The following is a 23,886-nucleotide window of genomic DNA, read 5'->3' on the forward strand; positions in this document are numbered from 1 at the left end:
CCTGGCTAGTGTAGCTCAGTGGTTGTGCATCATCTTATGAATCAGGAGGTCACAGTTGGCTTTCTGATCAGGGCACATGCCCGGGCTACGAGCTCGACCGCCAGTGGGGAGCATGCAGGAGGCAGCCGATCAATGATTCCCTCTCATCATTGATGTTCTCTCTCTCTCCCTTCCTCTCTGAAATCAATAAAAAAAATTTAAAATTTTTAATTTTATAAAGAAGAATGAGTGTCACTTTCATTCTTGACTGTAACACTGTTCTTAAACTGCTTGCATGTAGCGTTCTTAGAAATATCTTCATAATAGTATTCTTTATACATTTAAAAAACTTTATGAATTTCAGAATGTGCATTGTTTTCATTTACTGAAATAACAGTAGTCAAAATGCAGCTTGCAAGTTGCATTATTAGAAAGAATGTTCTTAAGCATTTTTCTACATGCATTACAGGAAGGCGATCATTTTTATTCACCTGTATAACACTGGCTTGAGTAAAGCCTGAAAGCAGCATTTTACAAATATCTCTATTAGAATTGTTTGTAATAACATCACTACCTTCATAACACAATGGTGATCACTTTCACTCACTGATGAACTGGTTTGAATTCAGCTTACAATGGGCATTCTTAGCAACGTCTTCTTTAGACGTATTCTTTATCACCATCACACTCATTACAAAGTGTGTTTCCATTACTGATATAAAACTCCTTTGATTGCAGCTTACAAATACTGTTCTTAGAAATTCGTTAAGAATTCACTACATGCACTGCAGAATGAGTTATCACCCCCATTCCCTGAAGTAACATCATTCAAAACGCAGCTTGCAAGGAGCTTTATCTGATACATGCTTGTTTCAAATGTCCCTTCCAATCACTGAAATACACTGTGCACAGCAGAGCTGGCAAGTACTTTTTAGGAAAATCTAACTACATGTGTTCTTAAACACATTAACACGTGTGTTAAAGAACGTGTATCACTTCCAGCTCACAAGTGTGTTTTCAGAAACATGTTAACTGCAAGTGTCCATAACACTACACTATATGTACTATAGAATTGGTATGACTTTCATGCTGAAAGGAAATTTTTGAAATTACAAAGCATTATCTTATTTCTAATACTTTGATAACTTTTGTTTCAACATATAATGCATAATATTATCAGCAAAATGTTACTCACGGTTTCCCATTGTTCCCTGGCTCTCTCTAACTTCTGAATATTAGTTTTATAAGGACTGACATCAAAGTATAGGAGTTCTAATCAAAAACTTAATCTTTTATTTTAATAAAAACTATCAAGAAATCACTCAGTAGATTTTGATAAGGAAAATGCTGAGGATACAGCAGTTAACTAGAAGGTCAAGGTGCCTGCTTTTGAGAGCTGGTGGGAAATATACAATAAACAGACAAGTTTTAAGAATTAGTAGAACTTCAATCAGTTAAGTGCTATGAAGATAATCTCCCAGGTAGATAGGATCCAAAGAGACAGGGCTCTACAACAGAGAATGGTGAGAGAGGACTATTTCTTACGATCTTTGTCCTTTTTTATATTGGCGCAACCCTGAGTCTGCGATATTTCAGAGTCAGCCTTCATTTTATAAAAATTCATGATTTCTTCATCCAGTTTTCTTTTCTCCTCCTCAAGTTTTATTGTCTCCTCTTGCTGGATTCTTTTAAGGCGCTCAAACTTGTCCTGCAGCTGTGAAACAAAGATGCAATTGTGACTCAAATGTGTGGGTATCCCTGGGAACGTGCTTGGCTTCTTTCCTGGTTATCAAACATATATTAATCGTCAAAGTGGAGTTTGATCTTAATAACAATCTCAAAACTTTGTTTAAAATAAACATTCACATATTTAAAAAATTCATCAATTAAAAAGTGTCTCCCCATTGAACCAAATGTAATAAAAACTATGGCTATAAACAACACAGTTTTTTATTTTTCATAAATGTATTTTTATTGATTTCAGAGAGGCAAAGAGAGACAGAAACATCAATGATGAGAGAGAATCATTGATCGGCTGCTCCCTGCATGCAAGACCATAACCCAGGCATGTGCCCTTGACTGGAATTGAACCTGGGACCCTTCAGTCCGCAGGCCAACACTCTATCCACTGAGCCAAACTGGCTAGGGCAACACTCAGTTTTTTAAATACTTGTTTTTCCAAATGATGTGTATTTTCTCACTCTACACTTCCCCATAAATCTCTTCAAATAAAATTTGATAAATTCATGCTCATTAAAAATATACACATTGAAATATAGCATGAATTATGAAACAATTGTTAAGACTTTAAATGATAAAGACCTTTTCTTGTTCAGTGAAATTAGCAAATTATAGAAAAAAATTTCAAAGACCTCATTCAGTTACTTTTTATTTACTTGTGAGGTTGTATTTAATCTGTGGGATTTAAAATAAATATAATCAGCCATATGAAAGAGTCCATTAGAGTTGGGCCTAGATCTTAACACAACTTCATTCAACAACGTAAGGATTGCTTGTATGCATCAGAGAAGGTATGGCTTATCTATAATAATAAAAGCGTAATATGCTAATTAAACCGGGCATCCTTCCGGATGTCCTTCTGGACGACCTTCCAGAGGAAGCCGTGGCAGCAGGGGCCGAGGCAGAGGCAGCCGCCCACGGCAGTGGGGGCTGAGCCCCTTGCACGAATTTCGTGCATCGGGCCTCTAGTATGGCATAAAACTCTAAAGGACAAGTTTATTTGCAGCTTAACTTTTTGAAAAACAAGTGGACCGGGGGATTCTACTGCCACAATATTAACCATCTGGTGTATATGGCTGTGAAGAACACAAACACGGGGTGAGCACCAGTGGTTTTCAACCCTAGGTGCTCATCAGAATTATTCAGTGAGCTTACAAATCTCTCAATGTTCAGGCTGCACAAGATCAATTACATCAGATGACCTAGAGCTGAAACCCAGGCATCAGTGCTTAAGAAAGTTCCCCAGGTGATTTTATTGTGCAGCAAAGGCTGAGATCATGGTTCTAAATAAAGATTCTTTTTTCCTTTCCTGGAGTCAGATGTTTCTTGCAATTACATCTTCAGCCCTGAGATGCAAATGAGCATCTAGATACAATGGCAAGAAGAATGATTGGAAGGGCTGGGGATGTGAGTGTGGTATCTGTAAGTGACGGCAAAAATCACTGAGGAAACGTTTCTTTTAAACATGGGAGTGTGAGAGTAGAAATCAGAGAAAGCTAAACTTCATCCTAGTATACAAACATTTCAAATATCAATGAGCCTGAAGTTTTCCCCCCAAAACAGGTACAAAGCAAGTGTGTATCCTCTCACCACTCCCTTTCAACTTTGTACTGGAAGTCCTTGCTAAGGCAATAAGACAACAGAAGGAAATAAAATATTTACAGATTGAGAAAGAAGACATAAAACTGTCTTGTTCACAGGTAACATGATCATCACTGTAGAAAATGCAAAAGAATTGACAAAAAGAATATCCTGGAACTAATGAGATTATAGCAACGTTTCAGGATATAAAGTTAGTTGCTTTTCTAAGCAAGGGCCTACAACCAAGGTTATTCTGCCCAACGAAATTATCATTCAAAACTGAAGGACAGATAAAGAGCTTTCTAGACAAGAAAAAACAAAAGGAGTTCATCAGCACCACCAAACCAGTATTCTATGAAATGTTAAAGGGTCTTCTTTAAGAAGAAAATAAAAAATATGAACAATAAAATGGCAATAACCCTAGCAGGTTTGGCTCAATGGATAGAGTATTGGCCTGCTGACTGAAGGGTCCTGGGTTTGATTCCGGTCAAGGACACATGCCTGGGTTGCAGGCTCGATCCCAGTTGGGGACCTGCAGGAGGCAATCGATCAATGATTCTCTCTCATCCTTGATGTTTCTCTCTCTCCCTCTCACTTCCTCTCTGAAACCAATAAAAATATATTTTAAAAATGAAATAAAATGGCAATAAATATATATCTATCAACAATTGAATCTAAAGAAACAAAATAAACAAGCAGAACAGAAACAGAATCATAATTACTGAGTGCCTGCTCCATGCTAATCTTTGTTCTAAATGCTGAGGATATACAGCAGCTAACAAGTGGGTTAAGGTGCCTGCTTTGAGAGTTAGAGGAAAATATACAATAAGCAGACAAATTTTAAAAATTAGTAGAACTTCAACCAGATTTAAGTGCCATGAATAACGAGAATGTTTTGACAGTTGCCAGATGGGAGGAGTTTTGGGGGGGATAGGCAAAAAAGGTGAAGGGATTAAGAAGTACAAATTGATTGTTACAGAATAGTCACTCACGGGGGTGCAAAGTACAGTATAGGGATTATAGTCAATACTAGTCTAATAACTATGTATTATGTCAGATAGGTATGAGATTTATTGGAATGATCACTTAAGTTATGTAATTTCTAATCACTGGGGTGTACACTTGAAACTAATATAATAATGTATGTCAACTGTAATTGAAAGTAAAAGATGATTAAAAATTACATTCCAAATTTTTTTAAAAAGGTTAATTGCTTTTCTATATATCAACAATGAACAGGTAGAATTTCAGATTAAACCATAATGCCAATTGCATTAGCACCCCCCCAAAATGAAATACTTTGGTATAAATCTAACAAAATATAGGAAAACTACAAAACTCTGATTTTAAAAATCAGAGAAGAGCCCTGGCGAGGTAGCTCAGTTAGTTAGAGCAAGGTCCCAATACACCAAGGTTCATGCTCGCTTCAGCAGCACATATACCCATATACCAAGGTTGAGGGTTCGATCCCCAGTCAGGGGATATACAAGAAGCAACCAATGAATTCATAAATAAGGGACAATAAATCAAGATATATATCTCCCTTTCTCTCTCTCTCTCTCTCTCTCTCTTTCTCTCTCTCTCTCTCTAAAAATAAATAAATAAATAAATCATTTTAAATCAGAGAAGAACTAAATAAATGAAGAGATATTACATGTTTGTGGATAGAAAGACTACATATTATCAAGATGTTAATTCTTCCCCACATAACCTAGAGATTCAATGCAATCCCAAATCCCAGCAAGTTATTTTATGGATATTGATAAACTGGTTCTAAAGTTCATTTGGCAAAACAGAAGGCCCAAAAAGCCATCACAATATTGAAAGAGAACAAAGTTGGCGTGCTGATGCTACTTGACTTCCAGATTGGCTATAGTATTCTAACTAAAGCTATAGTACTCAAGAAGTAAATGCACATATGCACATATGCATAGTCCATTGATCTTTGTCAAAGAAGCAAAGGCAATCACTGGAGGAAAGACCTCTCTTCAACAAGTGGCACTAGAACAAGGGAACATGCACATGCAAAAATATGAATCCCTTTTTACCTAAGCTAATGGGATTTCTGTTGCTCAGAGTTCAATTGTCCCTGACTGAAACATCTGGTATACAGCACTTGTTTCTATGGAAAAAGAAGTTCATATTTCCAATTTACCTACTAAAAATAAATATTCTTAAATTGAAACCACATTCACTAAGAGAAAAATATGTATGATTCTTAATATATTCCTTTGCCCAAAACTATTGGTGGCAAATAATCAAAATTATATTAGTAACCACTTTTTCCATTTCCTTGGAAACAGAAAGGAATGAAATGAAAACATAACCCCCATTATTAACCAACTAGAAGTTCCTTAGTTAATCAAGACTTTGATTAGTCAACATTTACCTGCTTACTTATGAAAGTGTAGGAAATTTTCTAACTCAGTAATAGTGTTAGGAAGTACATGACTTCACAGAAGCCACTAGTTTGAGTGTGTAATAAATTAAACTTTATGTATGAAAATTCAAATTATAAATAAAATAAAGATAAATAGGTTTTACAAACTTATTTTAGAGCTTATTAAAGAGAAAATTGTCTAAATGCACTAGAAAAAAAATTACAGATTGTAATTTTTTAAAGGCTGAATTCAAAATTTATATGATAAATAGCTACTTTTTGAAAAATAGCAAATCGTCTTCAAAAACATCAACTAGCTTGGCCAGTGTGGTCCAGTGGTTTAACCTGTGAACCAGGAGGCCACGGTTTGATTCCCAGTCAGGGCACATGCCCAGGTTGCAGGCTTGGTCCCCAGTGTGGGGCATGCAGGAGGCAGCCGATCAATGATTCTCTCTCTCTCTCTCTGTCTCTCTGTCTCTCTCTCTCTCTCCATTCTTCTCTGAAATAAAAAATAAATCAACTAAATTATTGGGATTAAATACCCTAAATTAATAGTACACCTAAAAATGAACACAAATCATATCAAACTAGAAATACTTGCTTCTTTTTCAGCTTCTTTAAATGCTATTTCTTTCTCCATAACTCGCTGCATAAACTTATGTTTCAATTCTTCTTCTTCCCTCTGGCATTGTTCATGGAACTCCTTTCTTTTGGTTTCATAGATCTCTTGAAAACTAAAAAGAAAACTTTATTAGTTTTATATAAAAATGCTAATATAAATAAACATGTAAAATATATATTATATATTAAGTCCCATGTAAAAACATTTATCATTATTATCCCATATATAGAAATGGGAATTTCTATATCATGAGATGTAAAAATGAGGTGGGTGCAACACTGAATATAAGAGTACTGTATATAGAGAATATAGCCCTTGCTGGGTAGGTTGGTTGGTTAGAGCATCATCCGGATATGCCAAGGTTGTGGGTTCAGTCCTGGTCAGGGCATATACAAGCAACAATCAATAAGCCCTGGCTGGCATGCTCAGTGGTTACAGCATCAGCCTGCAGACCGAAGGGTCATGGGTTCGATTCCCAGTCAAGGGAATGTACCTGGGTTGCAGATTTGATCCCCAGCCCAGTTGGAGAGCATACGGGAGGCAACCAACCAATGTGTCTCTCTCACATCGATGTTTCTCTCTCTCTCCCTTCTTCCCTCTGAAAATCAATGGAAAAAATACCCTTGGGTGAGGATTACAAAAAAAAAAAAAAAAAGAAAGAAAGAAATAACCATGAATGCATAAATAACTGGAACAACAAATCAATCGCTCGCTCTCTTTCTCTCAAATCTATTTTTTAAAAGAATATATATAAAAAGTACTAGAATTTTTAAAAGTTATATCAGGGATTTCTTGCTCCCACCACTTTTTATGATATCACACTTCTTCACATTTTTTCACAATAAAATTTGCAAGAATCTCTAATTTATGCAGTTCTCAAAATAACTAAAATAAAGCCAGGTATCTTTCAAACTATGATTCATTTAAGACAGCCAGTTCAATTTTGATTGTGCTCAAAGTACCAACACTAATGCACCTGTCATACTTTTGCAGCGCAAATCCTGTTTCTCTTCACTATAGCTAAATACACCTGCTCTCCAACTATTTTCACTCGACTTCCATGGCATTGCAATGCTGCTTTTCCTCTTCCCTCCACCCAGTCCTCCATATTCTTTGCATCCTCTCAATATCCTTTGCCAACCTTTGTTAATAATTTTCAACCTCCTTTCTGAACTTCTCTTTTGGATATAGTACATGTTAGCGTATACACATAGTGGGTACACGTAATTTAACATGTACATGAGCCCTTGCACTGTGCTACTCTTACAAATGTTCTCTAAGTCTGAAAATGATTTAAAAACACACGCACATAACATTCAGAATAATTGACGATATGAGAAGTACAGTTCTTCTCATTCCAAAACGATTGTGTCCCATGATTGCAGGGGCTTTGTAAATCACCCCTTAGCTTGTTCTAGCAAGATCCTGACTCACCTAAGTGGCTGGTTGTCGGGGCCCACATCAGTAAAGCCGATTTTCTGCAGTCGGCAGCGCCTATAACACTCATAGTGCTTAGTGTGTGTTACTTCTTTCAGGTGTTCCGTGTTTGTACAAAGAAGCATATCCCGGAGCTTAACAAAGTCACAGTGATTTTCATTTTCCACTAGACAGAGAAATAATAAAGCCACAGCACTTTATCAATCCCTGGCACTCAATAAGTTTTATCGAATAAATGTATGCATGAAAAACATTTAAAATAACAGCTAAAGGATCATTCTGATGAATAGCTAAAATTGTTTTCACAACATAGTTACATGTGCATTCCAATTATAGACAGAGTTTATAAATAAACCAGAAAATGTGCTTTAAATTTATCAGCCAAAATATAAATATGAAACAATAAAATAATGTTATGTTATATTAACATATGGCATAAGTTTTCACTAATAATTATGTTCATAGTTTACAAGCTACCCTCAAGGTATTTTACAGAGTGCTAACAAAGAATTAGTACAATTCCAGTAAAGAAAATAATTTCATTAGGTTAAATCCATTCCCATAAAGATCTTTATAATTGTGCATGCTTAAGTTATCATCTTCTATTTATACAAGATATTTATGAGACCAAATTAGTCAATATTTAAAATAAATCAATAAATTCACATGGCTCTCTCTTGTGTTTGTCACATTCAGAAGACTGAGTACAACATATTTTGTATTGTATTTGATATTGTAACCAAATTTAATATTCACTAAAATATGTTTTTGTAACTGTGTTTCATAAATTAAAAAATGTCTGCCTAACCAGTGTGGCTTAGTGGTTGAGCATCAACGTATGAACCAGGAGGTCACAGTTCGATTCCCTGTCAGGTCATATGCCCAGGTTGTGGGCTCCATCCCTAGTAGGAGACCTACAGGAGGCAGCCTAACAATTATTCTCTCTCAACATTGATGTTTCTCTCTCTCTTCTCCCTCTCCCTTCCTCTCTGCAATCAATAAAAATATATATTTTAAGAGACATCTTGTTTAAAAATTTTTTTTCTAATACATCAATTTAAAAACAACATTTGAAAACGAGTACAAGTAGAGATAATCCAACCCCCAATAATTAGTATTAAAAGCATATAAACTAGACAACAAATGACTGGATACTACAATATTCCAACTCATCATGATGCTAGATAACAAATAGGAATGTCTAAGTATAATCCAAAGGTAAGTTATATTTCTTCATTTTTAAAATAACTTACAATCCTTTTTTCTAGTGACCATTTTACAATGTTTTATAGCCCTAGCTGTTTCGCTCAGTGGATAGAGCATTGGCCTGTGGACTGAAAGGTCCCAGGTTCGAGTCTGGTCAAGGGCACAGGGCATATGCCTGGGTTGCAGCCTTGATCCCCAGGAGAGGCATGCAGGAAGCAGTCAATCAATGATTCTCTCTCATCACTGATGATTCTCTCTCTCTCTCTCTCTCTCCCTTCCTCTCTGAAATCAATCAAAATAGAAATTAAAAAGATAAAATAAAAAATAAATTTGGTAGTAATTAATTTATGTAATATGTTTTAAACACTAATATTTAGGCTTCAATATGTTCAAAGTCCTTTGGTTCAAAGCACTTTCCAACATTCAGAATGTGATGGTTCATGCATAGGGAGATGATGTGCAGATGGAAAACGTGTCAATACGGAGATTCTGTGTAGCCTCTGTGGGTTTCTGCCTAAAGCACCTTCCAGCAAACTCCTATGAGAATAAATCATAATCAAAGTAAGCATTAGCTTAAATGAAACAGAATCTGTGCTCCTTACTAGCAACCGTTAGTTTACTGTTTAGCAACAGTTTCTAACATTGGCACAAGTTAAAATATTTTGAGGCTATGATAATATAGGATATTTATAGTATATATCATTATAGTACATACTACATATATAACATATATATCTACACATACACATGACCAGTCCAGAGCAAGCCTGCTCACTGTCATATTTACCTTGTAAAACTCCCCAAGGATAGAGACGGCCTCTGACCATCCTTTTTCCAACTTTCACCTCATCCATACACCCCACTACAGCAAAAGGTAAGTGTTCCTATAAAGGAAGGACAATTTTAATCATGTCCTTATACCAACATGACATATGCTGTTACTCTTATTTCTGCTATGGAAACAACAGAGACAAGAATAACATCATAAGCTTATTCAAACAAGGGATCTACCCTGCCTCAGATTTTATGACTTGGCAGCAAATATGTGCACATTGATTTCTGCAAGCATTAGTGTCAGGTCCTGAAAACTATCTACTGAGTGGAGCCTAAACCAAGGTATTATGCTGTGGGAAATACAAAGAGAAAAGATTTCTAGCAGACAAATCATTTTTCTCGCATTATCTTTACCCTGAAACACAAAAATAATGTCAAGAAAATAATGTACAAATAAGATAATTTATAGTATTGAGAATAACTATAATAATTAGTTCACGTATATACAATATAAAGTATATTAATAAATAGTGCTTTATATTATATAGACATATTCATACATGGACATGTATATGAATTCTAAATACAATTAAAGGGTCACTTTAATCACTTGATGGTGAGTCAAGGAAAGTCTGAAAACAGGCCATTCAAGGGAGATTTGGGAAGAAGATAAGCAAAGTAGGAGGACAATCATATGTAAGGATAAAGTTTTGAACAGGATGCAGCCGCAGAATATACAAGATTTTAATGATCTGTCAGAAGTTTATGTAGCTGGTATGACTGAATGGAAGAGCTGATATACAATGTCTAAGGTAAAATTTGTTAAGCATTATGTTGAATATTTAATAATTAACAGTAGTCTACTCATTGGTTTTGATGAAAAATTACTCCCTGTTCATTCTTTTGTGTACTGTTTGGTAAGAGAGGCCAAAATCTTTAAGACAAGATCTAAAGAAAATGTACTACAGGAGAATAACTTTAAAATTTACATTGAATGTTTAATTTCAAAATCTATTTAGTTTTGATATCTTAAAATAAATGGGGTATGGGAAGCCAGTCAAGATGGTGGAGTAGATAAACTCTGTGATCGCCTCCTCCCACGATCACTTCAAAATTACAAGCGAGCCCTAACTGGTTTGGCTCAGTGGATAGAGCGTCAGCCTGCGGACTTGAAGGGTCCCAGGTTTGATTCCGGTCAAGGGCATGTACCTTGGTTGCAGGCACATCCCCAGTAGCGGTGTGCAGGAGGCAGCTGATCAATGTTTCTCTCTCATCGATGTTTCCAACTCTCTCTCCCTCTCCCTTCCTCTCTGTAAAAAAATCAATAAAATATATATTTTTTAAATTACAAGCGAAATAAGCCAGTCGGAGAAAGATAAGTAGTACATGATCTCACTCATTTGTGAAATATAATGAACAATATAAACTGATGAACAAAAATAGATCCAGAGACATAGAAGCATCGAACAGACCTTCAAACCTCAGAGGGAAGGCAGAGGAGAGTAGAAGTGGTGGGTAAGAGATCAACCAAAGGACTTGTATCCACGCATATGAGCATGACCAATGGACCTAGACAATAGGGGGGTGAGGCCCGGTGCTGGGAGGCAAGAGCGGGTTGGGAGAGGTCAATGTGGGGAAAAGGAGACACACATAATACTTTCAACAATAAAGAATTTTTTTAAATTATAGAACAATCAACCTGGAGAACCATCTGAGGACTAGCTGAACAGAAGTCCTATAACTAAGGATATAAAGAAGAAGCCATGTGAGACTGGTGGGAGGTGTGAAGACACAAAATGGGCTGGCCCCACACCCACGTCTGGCAGCTGAGAATTGGGAGACATAGCTCAGCGGCAGAGGACAAGGGGCCCCAGCCGCACCACGGGGCCGGAACACTGGTGCTGGGAACAGGAGCCCCCACCACACCTGGCTGTGAGCATCAGTGGGGATGGCATTTCTCTGGGTGAGACAAAAGGCTCTAGAAACCCAGGCATCCTCTTACAGGGCTCGTGCTCGTGGCACTCTCCAGGGGGTCTTGAGGAGGGACAGCAGGTTGGGAGGTGCCAGAGACATAAGGGAGAAACTGAGTTGTGGGGCTTCGGGACTGGAGGGACAGCTCCCATTGTCCCTGTGCTGAGCCCTTCCCCCACAGGCCCAGATATGGCTCTGCATTAGGTTGGCAAACTCCACTCACTCCACCCTGATGCCTCCCTAAGACCTCACCCCACCCAACTCATGCACTACCACAGGCTATTATTATATGTTTTGAGGGCATTATTAAATAAAATAAGGGTCACTTGAACAAGCACTATAATACCACAAGAGTCGATCTGATAACCAAGATGGCTACTAATGGGCAGGTAACATATAAAGTATAGATAGTCTGGACAAAGGGATGATTCACATCCTGGGCAGGATAGCGCAGAATCGCATTAGATTCATTACAATACTCAGAACAGCATGCAATAGACAACAAGCATATGAAAAGACCAAATATCATATAACTCCATTCATATTATATGTCCAGATCAGAGAAATCTACAGAGTAAGAACTTAATTAGTGGTCACCTAGGGTTGGTAGAGAGGAAGGCTCACAGGTAATAGTGGAGAAGAGCTGGCTGTATGAGGTTTATTTTAGATGATAAAAATGTTCTAAAATTGATTGCAATGATGGTTGCACGCATCTTTAAAAAGACTAAAAATTATTGAATTGTATACTTTAATGGGTATGTAAATTATATCTTCATAAAGCTGTTAAAAAAAAAAAGAGAATTGATTCTCAGTGAACACTTGTCAAAATCAAGAAAATAAAGCATTGCCCTGCCTGGCCCGTGTGGCTTGGTTGGTTGGGTGTTGTCCTGTGCACCGAAAGGTTCCCCATTCATTTCTCTGTCAGGGCACATGACCCGGTTGCCAAGTGTTGGGGGGGGGGGGTGCGTGCAGGAGGCAGCTGATCAATGATTCTCTCTCATCATTGATGTTTCTATCTCTCTATCCCACTCCCTTCCTCTCTGAAGTCAATAAAATGTGGTTTGTTTTTTGAATCTTAAAAATAAATAAAACATTTTTGACACTGGATTTTGGGAAAATAACTTATTTATAGTCTCTTGGTCAGATAGAGTGACAGTATATTACTAATATTGTTACTTATGAATTATATTTGATTCCCACATGTAAAATAGAATTAGCATTAAATAGAAGCTTACATTCATTGAGGAGTTCACCTGAGCAGTAGTTTTGTCATCTGTTGGGAACTGGTATATCTGGATGCCATTACTAATCAATTCATTCATTATCTTACTCTTAAATGTCTGTAAATCGTTTTTAGAAATTGTATCTGCTTTGGCAATCAGTGGTATAATGTTCACCTGGCAAGAAAGAAACAAAATCTCACTATTCAGAATTTGTTGTTAACCATGGAATTTTTAGTCAGAAACCTCAAATATCTGACAATAAATATCTAGATAATCACTGATTATCATGCTTTCCTCACAAAATTGCTTTCCAAAATATTCAGTTCTTTTGAAGATATATTTTTATGAGAGTTCAGGCTTAGAAGTCTTAATTTTTGTTGTTTTCTCAAACTTTCTGTTTCTAACACATCAAGAGGTAGTAAAATGTAAGTAGTAAGATGATGTAATGTATTCAATCCATTAACAATTCGATTTCTTATCTGAGTGCAAAAAAGCAGAAGAAACCTTTCCTCAAAATTATAAAACAATTTGTCCTCTACCTGTCATTCATTTGCATCACCTTCTTCATAAATTCATCTTGCTTTTGAATAGATCCTTGCTCTACCTATATGTCTTTGCAGATAGATTTGCTTGTGATTTCCAAAGACCACCCAAAAATAATAGACATTTTTATTGCCACACTCTAAAGGCTAAATGTGTGTAAGTGTGTATATAGCACCTTGCTAACAAATATGTTTGCAATTTGTAAAAAGGAATTATTTCCATATAGCATATTTGAGGTTGAAAAGCATTCATATTTTCTTTCTAATTCTAAAATGTAATTATTCCTGTCTCCTTGTGTTTACAGCTTAATAATTGAACTTTGTAGAAAATAACAATATGCAAAATTCTAAAATGTCTTATTACTGTTATAATAAGATATTTTGTTAAAGCATAACTATACAATGTCAAGTTCTGTGATATAAGTAGAAATGTGTAAAAGCCTGTTTTAAACATATTGTTTTTGTTTTAGATTCTTCAAAGTACTTTTTAAAAAATCCTTGTTCCAATCTAGGGCTTCCATGTTGTCACATAAATGTTCAAAATTTTGTCTAATTTTATAATTGTGAACAATAGCTTCCACAGTAAAAAGCAAACAGCTGCTAAGGGAGATTCAAGTCTAACATAAATGCATTGGGTTGTATTGGTGACAAAACTGGGAAAAGAAACCCTCTGTGATAGCAAATAATTAACACACTAGAGGCCCGGCGCACAAAATTTGTGCACAGAGGGGGTTCCTCAGCCCGGCCTGCACCCTCTCCAATCTGGGACTCCTCAGGGGATGTCCGACTGCCAGGCTGATCTCACCCCCAACTGCCTCTGCCTTGGCCTCCACCACCATGGCTTTGTCTGGAAGGAAGTCGGTCAACCCGGTCTAATTAGCATATTACCCTTTTATTAGTATAGGAGATAAGAAATGAAAACTTTCGCCTGGCCGTTGTGGCTCAGTGGGTAAGCATTGACCTATGAACCAAGAGTTCACGGTTGGATTCCTGGTCAGGGCACATACCCAAGATGCAGGCTCAATCCCCAGTGGGGGCGGGGTGCAGGAGGTAGCAGATCAATGATTCTCTCTCATCATTGATGTTTCTCTCTCTCTCTCTCTCTCTCTCTCTCTCTCTCTCTCTCTCTCCATTCCTCTCTGAAGTCAATAAAAATATTTTTTAAATGAAATAAAAACTTTCCATGTTAACAATTCCTCAGGTGTTCAGATTTTAGGAACAAAAGTCACTTATTGCAAGGAGAGCTGATCAACCTGGGAGAGAAGACAACAACCATAGCCACACCCTTGCCCACCCCTTTATGTAAAATGTCCCTGCAAAAATGAGCAGTTTCCTGTATCTGAAAAGAGCGTGACAATTACAGATGGCCTTAAAATTAAAAGAAAATTGTGTGTCCCTTCTCAATGAATATATTACAAACTGAGGAATTAAGGCAACTCTTTTTTTTTTTTTGTCTTGTTAAGGCAACTCTTAATTTTAACTAAAAATATAACTTATTTTAACTACTTGGTGATAGATGAGATTAAGTACAAAATTTCTTTCTAGTTTGAACAAAACAGAGCAAAAGTCAGGCCTTCTTTGATACCCTCCACCCGATTTTAGAATAGTCACTCTCTACAGCTGAATAAAGTTGAAAGCAGTATGTTTAATCAGGGCTGAGTGCCAGAAAAGAATATCGTGGCCTAAGTTTCTTTCCTATGTAATTTGACCCTCTGTTGGGGGAAAAAAATATATACATGTTGCATTCTGCATCCTTCTGATAGGGCCATTAGCCAGGACCATGAAAGCTTCATGTTTCAAAACACAAGTGGGCCCGGCCGGCATGGCTCAGTGGTTGAACCAGGAGGTCACGGTTAGATTCCCAGTCAGGACGCATGCCTGGGTTACAGGCTCGATCCTTGATCCCCAGTGTGGGGCATGGCAGGAGGCAGCCAATCAGTGATTCTCGTTCATCAGTGATGTTTCTATCTCCCTCCCTCCCCCTTCCCTTCCTCTCTGACATTAATTAAAATATATTTAAAAACAAAACATCAGTGGTACCAGAGAAATGTTAATGGGATCATTTTGTAATACTGTAAAGCAATTTCAATTTCAAAAATATGGGCAAATGACCTCAATCTGAATTATCATTCAATCACAAGAAAAACTAAATTTTTATTTTTTTAAAACCTGCATCTCATTATCCTAATGCATTTTCTAATTAAGTTTCTCTAGAAAGCAAGATAAGATGGAAACTTATCAAATGCTGTTATGGGCTGAATATGTCTCTTCTCCCCCCATGCATATGCTGAAGCCCTAATCCTCAGAACGGTCTGTATTTGAAAACATAATCTTTAAATGGGCCCTAATCCTATCTTACAGGTGTCCTAATAAGTAGGGGAAACTTGGACACACAAAGAAATACCAGATGTGTGCATAAAGGAAAGACCACGTGAGAACACAGTGAGAAGGCAGCCATCTGCCACCTAACGGGAAAGGTTTCAGGAGAAACAAAATTTGGCAGCACCTTGATCTTGCACTTCTAGCCTTGAGAATTGTGAGAAAATTAATTTCTGTTGTTTAAAACCCGTAAGTCTGTGGTGTTTTGTAATGGTGTTGTTGGGACACTAATACAAATGCTTTAAACATTAATGGAAAAAATATTATATATATATGTGTGTGTGTGTGTGTGTGTGTGTGTGTGTGTGTGTGTATATATATGTGTGTATATATATATATACACACATATATATATATATATATATATATATATATATACACACACACACACACACACACACACACATATCACAAAATAAGTTCTTAGATGAGAATGGCTGAAAGATATATATTATCTCAAAATAACTATCAAATCTTGACTGGTTGAGGGATTTACCAAACACACCTTGCTGTCAATGTTCTTCAAGGTTAATAGATCAAGGGCCTTCAGAGAATGTCCCGTAGGTGCAATGAAGTAAAGGCACACATGGATACGAGTGTCATGGTAGTCAGCAAAGGAACGTTTAATTTTCAGTTCTTCTTGAAAATAGGCCTCAAATTGAGCATCTATGTAGGAAACTATTGGTTGGTAGCTGAAAAACGATTATTTAAACATTTAGCATAACATAGTAATAACATCTGAACTCTACATTTTTACCATTTAATAAATAGTTAATGTGTGCACTCAATAGCTTTTCATATAAATAAAAATGTGCATAACATGTTTTTACAAAGGTAACAATCACAAACCAATAAAGACCCATCGTTCCCATTGTTTCTAGAAATGGCAAAATGATCTTTCAATTCAATGTCATCCCAATCAGAAGCCCATTTCTATGTGTATATAGAAGTACATTCTATGTGTATATTAATATGTTTTGACCAAGAGTGGTCAAAACATATTAAAGAAAACCAAGGAGATATAATCTTCACATGACAGGTCTTATTATGAAGCTGAAATAATACAGTATGGTAGCAGCACAAGAATAGATAGACTAAAGCACAAGAGAATTTTTTAATGTGATAGAACTTTTCTATGTCCCAGCTGAGATGGTGCAACTCTACGCAACTTAAAAACCTACACTTGAAATCTGTATGGTTTTATTAACCAAGGTCACCCCAATAAATTCAATTTTAAAGGACCCCACAGAAATATACACCATAAAAGTAAGTTTTACTGTACGTAAAATTTCACAAGAGTGACATCCTAATCATGGCAATGAATACTTCCTAATCTACCCACTAACAGAGGTACTACCTCTGTGGGAACTGTGGAACCCAGCACCAAAACCAGGGAACCAGGTGGAGTTTTGCCCAACTGCACCTCCCTACGAGCTCTGAAACCAGCAGAAGCCAGCAAACCTGCCCCGACCCCACTTTCAAGCAGTCAGGGGAAAACGGGAGAGTGTTTACTTGCACATATATCCACAGATAAAAGGTATTTGTAGAAGTTCGGCAATCAAGATGGGAGATTCCATTGGAGCACAGCAAAAAGGATAAATTTGGATGCATTGGAGAAGGGAAGAGGAACTTTGCCAGTGTCAGCCTTCCCTCAAGGCAGCACAACCTGGGGCTGAAATAGCTGGTAGCAATCCCTCCCAGGGCCATGGGAGTAAGTGCCCAACAACCTTAGAGAAATACCCTTTTCCTCCCAGCAGAACCCAGAATACTGAGGCAGGAACTCCATAAATGGAGGGAGGGAGGAGAATGGGAAAGAAGCAGATAAAAATATCAAAGGGGCCCTAGCCGGTTTGGCTCAGTGGATAGAGCATTGGCCTGCGGCCTCAAGGGTCCCAGGTTCGATTCAGGTCAGGGGCATGTACCTGGGTATGGGCACATACCCAGTAGGAGGTGTGCAGGAGGCAGCTGATCAATGTTTCTCTCTCATCGATGTTTCTAACTCTTTATCCCTCTCCCTTCCTCTCTGTGAAGAATCAATAAAATATATTTTAAAAAAATATATCAAAGGGCATGAAGTGCATTAAAGGGTCATGGTCTGCGCTGACTAGGCTCAGGACTTCAGCAGGACTCTCACTCGTGAAATTGGAGAGAGCCTCAGCTTCTGATTCCCGCACTGGGCCTGTGGGCACTTCCAAAGGTCAAGGCTAAACTCACACATCTCCCCATTCTGCTGCTGGCTCTGTGTGCACACACTGTTGAGTGCAGTTGTGAGAGTGAAATCTGGCAAATGAAATGTGCTCGGAGAAATCAGCCCAGGCTCTGTGAGCAGGGGAGAAACCACTTTCTGAAAAATTTGATCTATTGAAATGCTTTCTAGAAAAAAAGAGAAGTTTCCACCAGTCAATCATGTGAGCTGTGAGAACTAGAGAAGAAATAAACTCTTAAGACCTTCTCCACAATAGGGAGAAAGAAATGTGCAGCTGGGATATCATACAAGGTCATAGAAAGCCCCAGACACAACAGGACCCATGAACAGTATAGTGCACCTGATGGCAACCAGCAAAGATTTGAGGGTGTGTCTGCAACTGCAAATGTGAAAGCAGCAACGCAAAACTCCAAGGAACATGAAGAATCAAGGAAATGTATCACCAAGAGTAAGAAAAACTTTTAATTAAAATAAGAACACACTCACCTGGCTTCTTTGTTCATTTGATCACCATATCCCACTGTAGTGACCACAGTTAATTTCAACTGAACATTGCTTTCCTGGAGTTGATACGTCTGAATTTTAAGTTCAACATTTGGGCGAAAATGTGAGGATTTTTTCTCTCTCGAATTAGTATTAAACAATGTGTCAATCAGTGTTGATTTTCCAAGGCCAGTTTCCCCTGTAATAAACATGGACACATTATATAGGGGTATTGATGGCTGAGAAGTAACACTCCAAAGTGGTTTAAAGGGTCCCACATACTCCAAAGACAGTGATGTCCTTGAAAATATACATGCTACTCCTGACACCTTCAGTCATTAACGTAATATAGAAAGAAAATATACACAAAGTTGTATCAGATTTTGAAGAGTACTGAAGCATTTAAAGAAAAAGTGTGTAGGTAATCTGGCTAAGAAGATGGAAACTGATATAAACATGAAGGTATGTTCTTGAATTAACAGCACCAGTTATGTACTGCTGAAAGATAAGTTGAAATGAGCATTTGGGAAAATTAAGTAATAATTCAGAGGAGAATTTTGGCACGTACCCACACAGAGAATATTAAAAGAGAATCCTTGTTCAATAGATTTATTGACCAACTGATGAGGCAAACATTCAAAACCAAAATGACCAAGCATAGGTAAGCAACGGATATTCTCTTCTTTTTGCTGAAAGAAAACACAAGATTTTCATCAGAATAGAAAATATCATTTGAAAAGATCATATAATATTTCTTTTTTTAAATATTTTTATTGATTTTTAGAGAGAAAGGAAGGGAGAGGGGAGAGAGAAAGCTATCGATATTAAAGTGGAACATGGATCATCAATTGGTTGGCTGCCTCCTGCATGCCCCCTGCTGGGGTTCGAGCTGAAACCTGGGCATGTGCCCTGACAGGGAACATTTCCCTCTGTCTTTCCCTCATTCTTCCACTTTCTCTAAAAATCAATAGGAAAATATCCTCGGGTGAAGAGAAAGAAAGAAAGAAAGAAAGGGAGAGAGCAAGAAAGAGAGAGAGAGAGAGAGAGAGGAGGAGGAGGGACGGAGGGAGGAAGGAAGGAAATGAAATAAGATATTTCATGCAAATGGAAATGAAAGAAAATCTGGAATAGCAATACTTATATCAGATAAAATAAACATTAAAACAAAGGCTGCAACAATAGACAAACAAGGTAATTTCATAATGATGAGGAGATCAATCTAACAAGAGGATATAACTCATAAACATGTATACACCCAACATGGGAGCACCTAAATATATACACCACATATTGATGGACATAATACAGTATAATATAACATAACTAGAGACCCAGTGCATGAATTTGTGCCTGGTGGGGTCCCTCGGCCTGGCTGGCAATTGGGGCCATCAGGAGGGCCGGCCAGCAGGGGGGACTGCAAGAGGTTGGCCTGCCAGCCCCCTATCGGAGCTGATGGCAGGGGGAGAGGGGGCAGCCGGGGAGGAAGGGCTGCAGGAGGTTGGCTGTGGGAGCACACTGACCACCAGGGGGCAACTCCTGCATTGAGCGTCTGCCCCCTGCTGGTCAGTGCACGTCATAGTGACTGGTCCACTGGTCATAAGGGACACATAGGCTTTTATATATATAGATATGATGAATATAATAGCTATAAGAAAAACATTTGTATTAAATTAGTAATATTACTATGATTAGTATCAGAATTAACTTATTCTTCTCATGTCAAAATAAGGGTTAAGATCCAAACTAGCTATCAATAGTTGATGGTTGAATGAACAGTGATTAGTAGGGAAAGGACCTGAGCCCTAGCTACCAGGAATCAACCAAAGATTAATTGATAGGAATTCCATGGGGATTTCATATTTAAAGAAAATGTATTTAACAATACCAAACTGAAAATATAATCAAATAAGAAATTTAGAAAAAAAATTAATTCCTTACTATTTGTGCTCTTAGAAGATAGGGCTTTATTTATATGATAAATTCTTAGTTCTTCTCTACTTATAAACAGAACATTTTGATCCATATAATCTGAAGATTATTTTAATGTAACAATAATAGATTTGGACACTCCACTGTCCTCTCTGGCCTAGACTCCCTTTTAAAAGAATTTTCTCATTTTTAACTCTGTAGCTCAGGGAAATATCAGATCAAAGTGCTTTGTGTGTCAAAATATAGAACAAAATATAGCCCATTGTCTTATCAAGAAAGGACCTGCAACCTTGGCCTCATTAGCACCAAGTTCTTACCACAGAACAAACAGAGCAAGCAGGGATTTCCATGGCGTCATCACTATTACTTAACAAATGTCTTCTGATGGGCCAAAAGTTCTTCCTTCTAGTATTTATTTTTACAAAATGTCCATCTTACGTAGAAAACAAATATTTCAGATCTACTAATTTGGAATTTGTGGCTATTCAAATCTTGTCCTTGAATGCACCTTTGCACCATGCACAAGTAAAGGAAATTAAGAAGTAAACAAGGTAGTATATAAAAATATAATGTTTAACCGACTATTAAAAGGATTACTTCATGTGTCTTCACATGAAACTGAAGTGCTAAACAGATTATTTTAATCCCTGATAACAAGTCCATCTAGCAAATGAGATAATAATGTACATAAATTCATAGTTTGTAAACTATAAAAATCTCTACAAGTTCTGACAAGCCCTGATGTTAACTGTACTCACTGAACTCTGTTTTTCAGGGGCACTGGGATAAGTTAGCTGAGTAAGAAAATTCACTAGTCATTATGAGCCTTTCTGACAGTCACGTTGCCTCTGTTTGCTCTGTACATTGAGAACATTTAACTAGGTAAGTTTCAATTTTTTTTCACACCCCAATATTTCATAAGTCAGGAGTCTTACTTATGAAAAGCCTACAATTTGAATGAGGATGAAAACGCTTCAAAAAATGTTAAAATATTTGTTAATGTCATACCAAGTACCAAAATTATACAAAAGTAAATATAAGAACTTGGAAGAAGGATAGAAGACTGTGGTATGAAGTAGTTAAAGATAATTCAAAAAGACTGCAGATGGCAGATTGCCTCCTGAAGACAGGATAATATTGATGGAGGAGGTAAATATTATGAACAGGAGATGAGTGTGGCAGTGAGCTTAGCGGCAGAATTATGGACTATGTGCCCTTGCAGTAAGGAATGTGCACACTTAAAGGGAAAGATTTAAGTTGGGAAGCTGGCCCTAGCTGGTTTGGCTCAGTGGATAGAGCGTCAGCCCTCGAACTGAAGAGTCCCAGGTTTGATTCCAGTTATGAGCACGTATTGCAGGCATGATCGATCCCCTCAGACCTTAATGGAGCATACATTAAACATGGTCATTGAATGGCTTTAACATGTCAACCCAGCTTTTTGAAAAATGTTTTAACTTTTAATAATCTTGCCAGTTTTCTACAATCGAGGAGAGTACACTCTCTTTCCATTCCGTCCTTTTTAAGATACATGGTAACCAAGAAAATTCTCCATGTTAATCTTACTAATTTTATGGCAAAACTCTAGATACCACGTTCCTTAAAATAGCATATTATACTGGTAAACAAGTGAAGCATTAATTATAATTTAGTTTATGTAATCTTTTATTTGGTTTCTCTCTTTTTACAGAAAGTATATTAAGGTTTAAAACAAGCTATTCCCCTGGCTGGTTTGGCTCAGTGGATAGAGCGTCGGCCTGGGGACTGAAGGGTCCCGGTTCAATTCCGGTCAAGGGCATGTACCTTGGTTGCAGGCACATCCCAGTAGGAGGGTGTGCAGGAGGCAGCTAATCAATGCTTCTCTCTCATCGATGTTTCCAACTCTCTATCCCTCTCCCTTCCTCTCTGTAAAAAAATAAAAAAAAGCTATATTTGCATGTGCATGTATGTATATGTGTTTGTTCCTGTTTCAATATTAAATTACCTACAATATTAAAATATCCTGATTAAGGCATAGTTGGTAATATACTTGAAACATAAATAAAACAAATCAGAGCGTGATTTTTAAAAAAAGATAGTTTGGTGGTTAAAACTAAGCTATAGAAAAACGCGTGTGTTTGAAAAATGAGAAAACACCATAAGACACAAATGAACACTACTTAACATAGCTTAATACTCATGTATATATTTGACATTTTGGTCAAACAGAATTCTAAAGCCAAGTTTTCACCCATTCAGACATACTACTCTCTCTTTCAGTGTAAATTTTTAGGTAAGTTACTACATATTTTCCCTAGAACAGGAGCTCATCTTAAAATGGAACTTGGTTCAATCCCCCACTCAATAAAGCAATAAACAAGTAGCCACCCAACCACTTCCCAAAATAAACTTCATTTGAAAGTTATTTATTATCAGTACATAAAGTTCCACAGACATTTGCATCCGAACAGCACTATTCTTGTTACCTCATGAGAGGCTCTGGGGTTTAATTTGTCATTCTTTGGTGTTAAACAGGAATAACCTCTTGCACCACTAATAAGGTCTGCAGACTCAAGAAACATGCAATAATTATTTAAACATCTTTGATGCTTAACTCCAATCAGTATAAAAGTTAATTCATGTCCAAGCATAAGCCTTTCTCATCTAGGTTTATCTCGGTGCACTGAGTCAGTGTTTTGAAACTATACAATCTTGCTGAAGTACAGAATGGAGAGTTCTATCTGAAAGATGTACTCAACTGTGTCTTCATCGTCGGGTGTTTGCGTGGATGTGCACACTGGGTTTTCTGCCATGTCAGACTGAAAGAGCTGAAAACAAAGAACAAGACCCTCTTAAAAACTTACTGTAAAAGGCAGTATTCCTACAACATAATTTAGATCAACAAGGGAGTCTAATACAGATATTACCCCAGGTTTGGGCTTTCGGTTCACAGTATTGATCTGTTTTCAATTGTGGCTGTTTGCTATCCAGGCTTCTATATAACATACAATATTCAATTTATAGTGTACAATGATACATTTAGCCACAAACATGAGGGAAGCACCCAACAAAAGGTAAACTCCCTTTTGAAGTCAACAGGACAAAGAACATTCTTCTTTAAGGGCTCTCTGAGCATAAGGAAAATAGGGAATTTTGCTTTAAAAGGGTGGCGCTGAAAGAACCAGGTGGACACTTTTCGTGCTTACCTTTCCAGAGAAGATTAGCAGGGGAGACTGGAACGCTCGAGTGTCCTTCCTGAAGGAGAACTGAGAAATCAGAGCTTATAAAATCTAAACAAGCCCTTTAGACACTAACCAAGTTCATGATAGTTATCATTTATGAAGTATTGACTATGCACCTGGTGCTTATGTGTTTTACCTCCTTTAGTCCTCATGACAGATAGGAAATGCATAGATTTTCATTGCCATCTGCAAGGTGGCAAAATTCAGATTCAGAAA

General features: G+C 37.3%; 1 protein-coding gene across 1 annotated transcript; it reads right to left on the bottom strand.

Annotated features, from left to right (window-relative positions):
- Positions 1–1,165: 1,165 nt before the first annotated feature.
- On the bottom strand, positions 1,166–23,669 carry SEPTIN14 (septin 14). Its single transcript, XM_054714795.1, has 10 exons — positions 23,635–23,669; positions 23,188–23,256; positions 19,092–19,212; positions 18,527–18,722; positions 16,340–16,526; positions 12,926–13,087; positions 9,733–9,829; positions 7,737–7,905; positions 6,282–6,414; positions 1,166–1,687 (listed from the first exon to the last, which is right to left on the bottom strand). The coding sequence occupies exons 2-10, from the start codon at positions 23,239–23,241 to the stop codon at positions 1,514–1,516; spliced, it is 1,293 nt and encodes a 430-aa protein (XP_054570770.1). The 5' UTR covers positions 23,242–23,256; positions 23,635–23,669; the 3' UTR covers positions 1,166–1,513.
- Positions 23,670–23,886: the final 217 nt, after the last annotated feature.

This window comes from Eptesicus fuscus, chromosome 4, assembly GCF_027574615.1.
Source record: "Eptesicus fuscus isolate TK198812 chromosome 4, DD_ASM_mEF_20220401, whole genome shotgun sequence".
Lineage (NCBI taxonomy): Eukaryota > Metazoa > Chordata > Mammalia > Chiroptera > Vespertilionidae > Eptesicus > Eptesicus fuscus.

Excerpts from the sequence above, each read along its gene's own strand:
- SEPTIN14 (XM_054714795.1), bottom strand. The coding sequence starts at position 23,241 with ATGGCAGAAAACCCAGTGTGCACATCCACGCAAACACCCGACGATGAA. Across the intron at positions 18,723-19,091 it reads TTTTAATATTCTCTGTGTGG|GGGAAACTGGCCTTGGAAAA; the intron begins GTACGTGCCAAA and ends TGTTTATTACAG. Across the intron at positions 6,415-7,736 it reads CCCGACAACCAGCCACTTAG|TTTTCAAGAGATCTATGAAA; the intron begins GTGAGTCAGGAT and ends TTTTCTTTTTAG.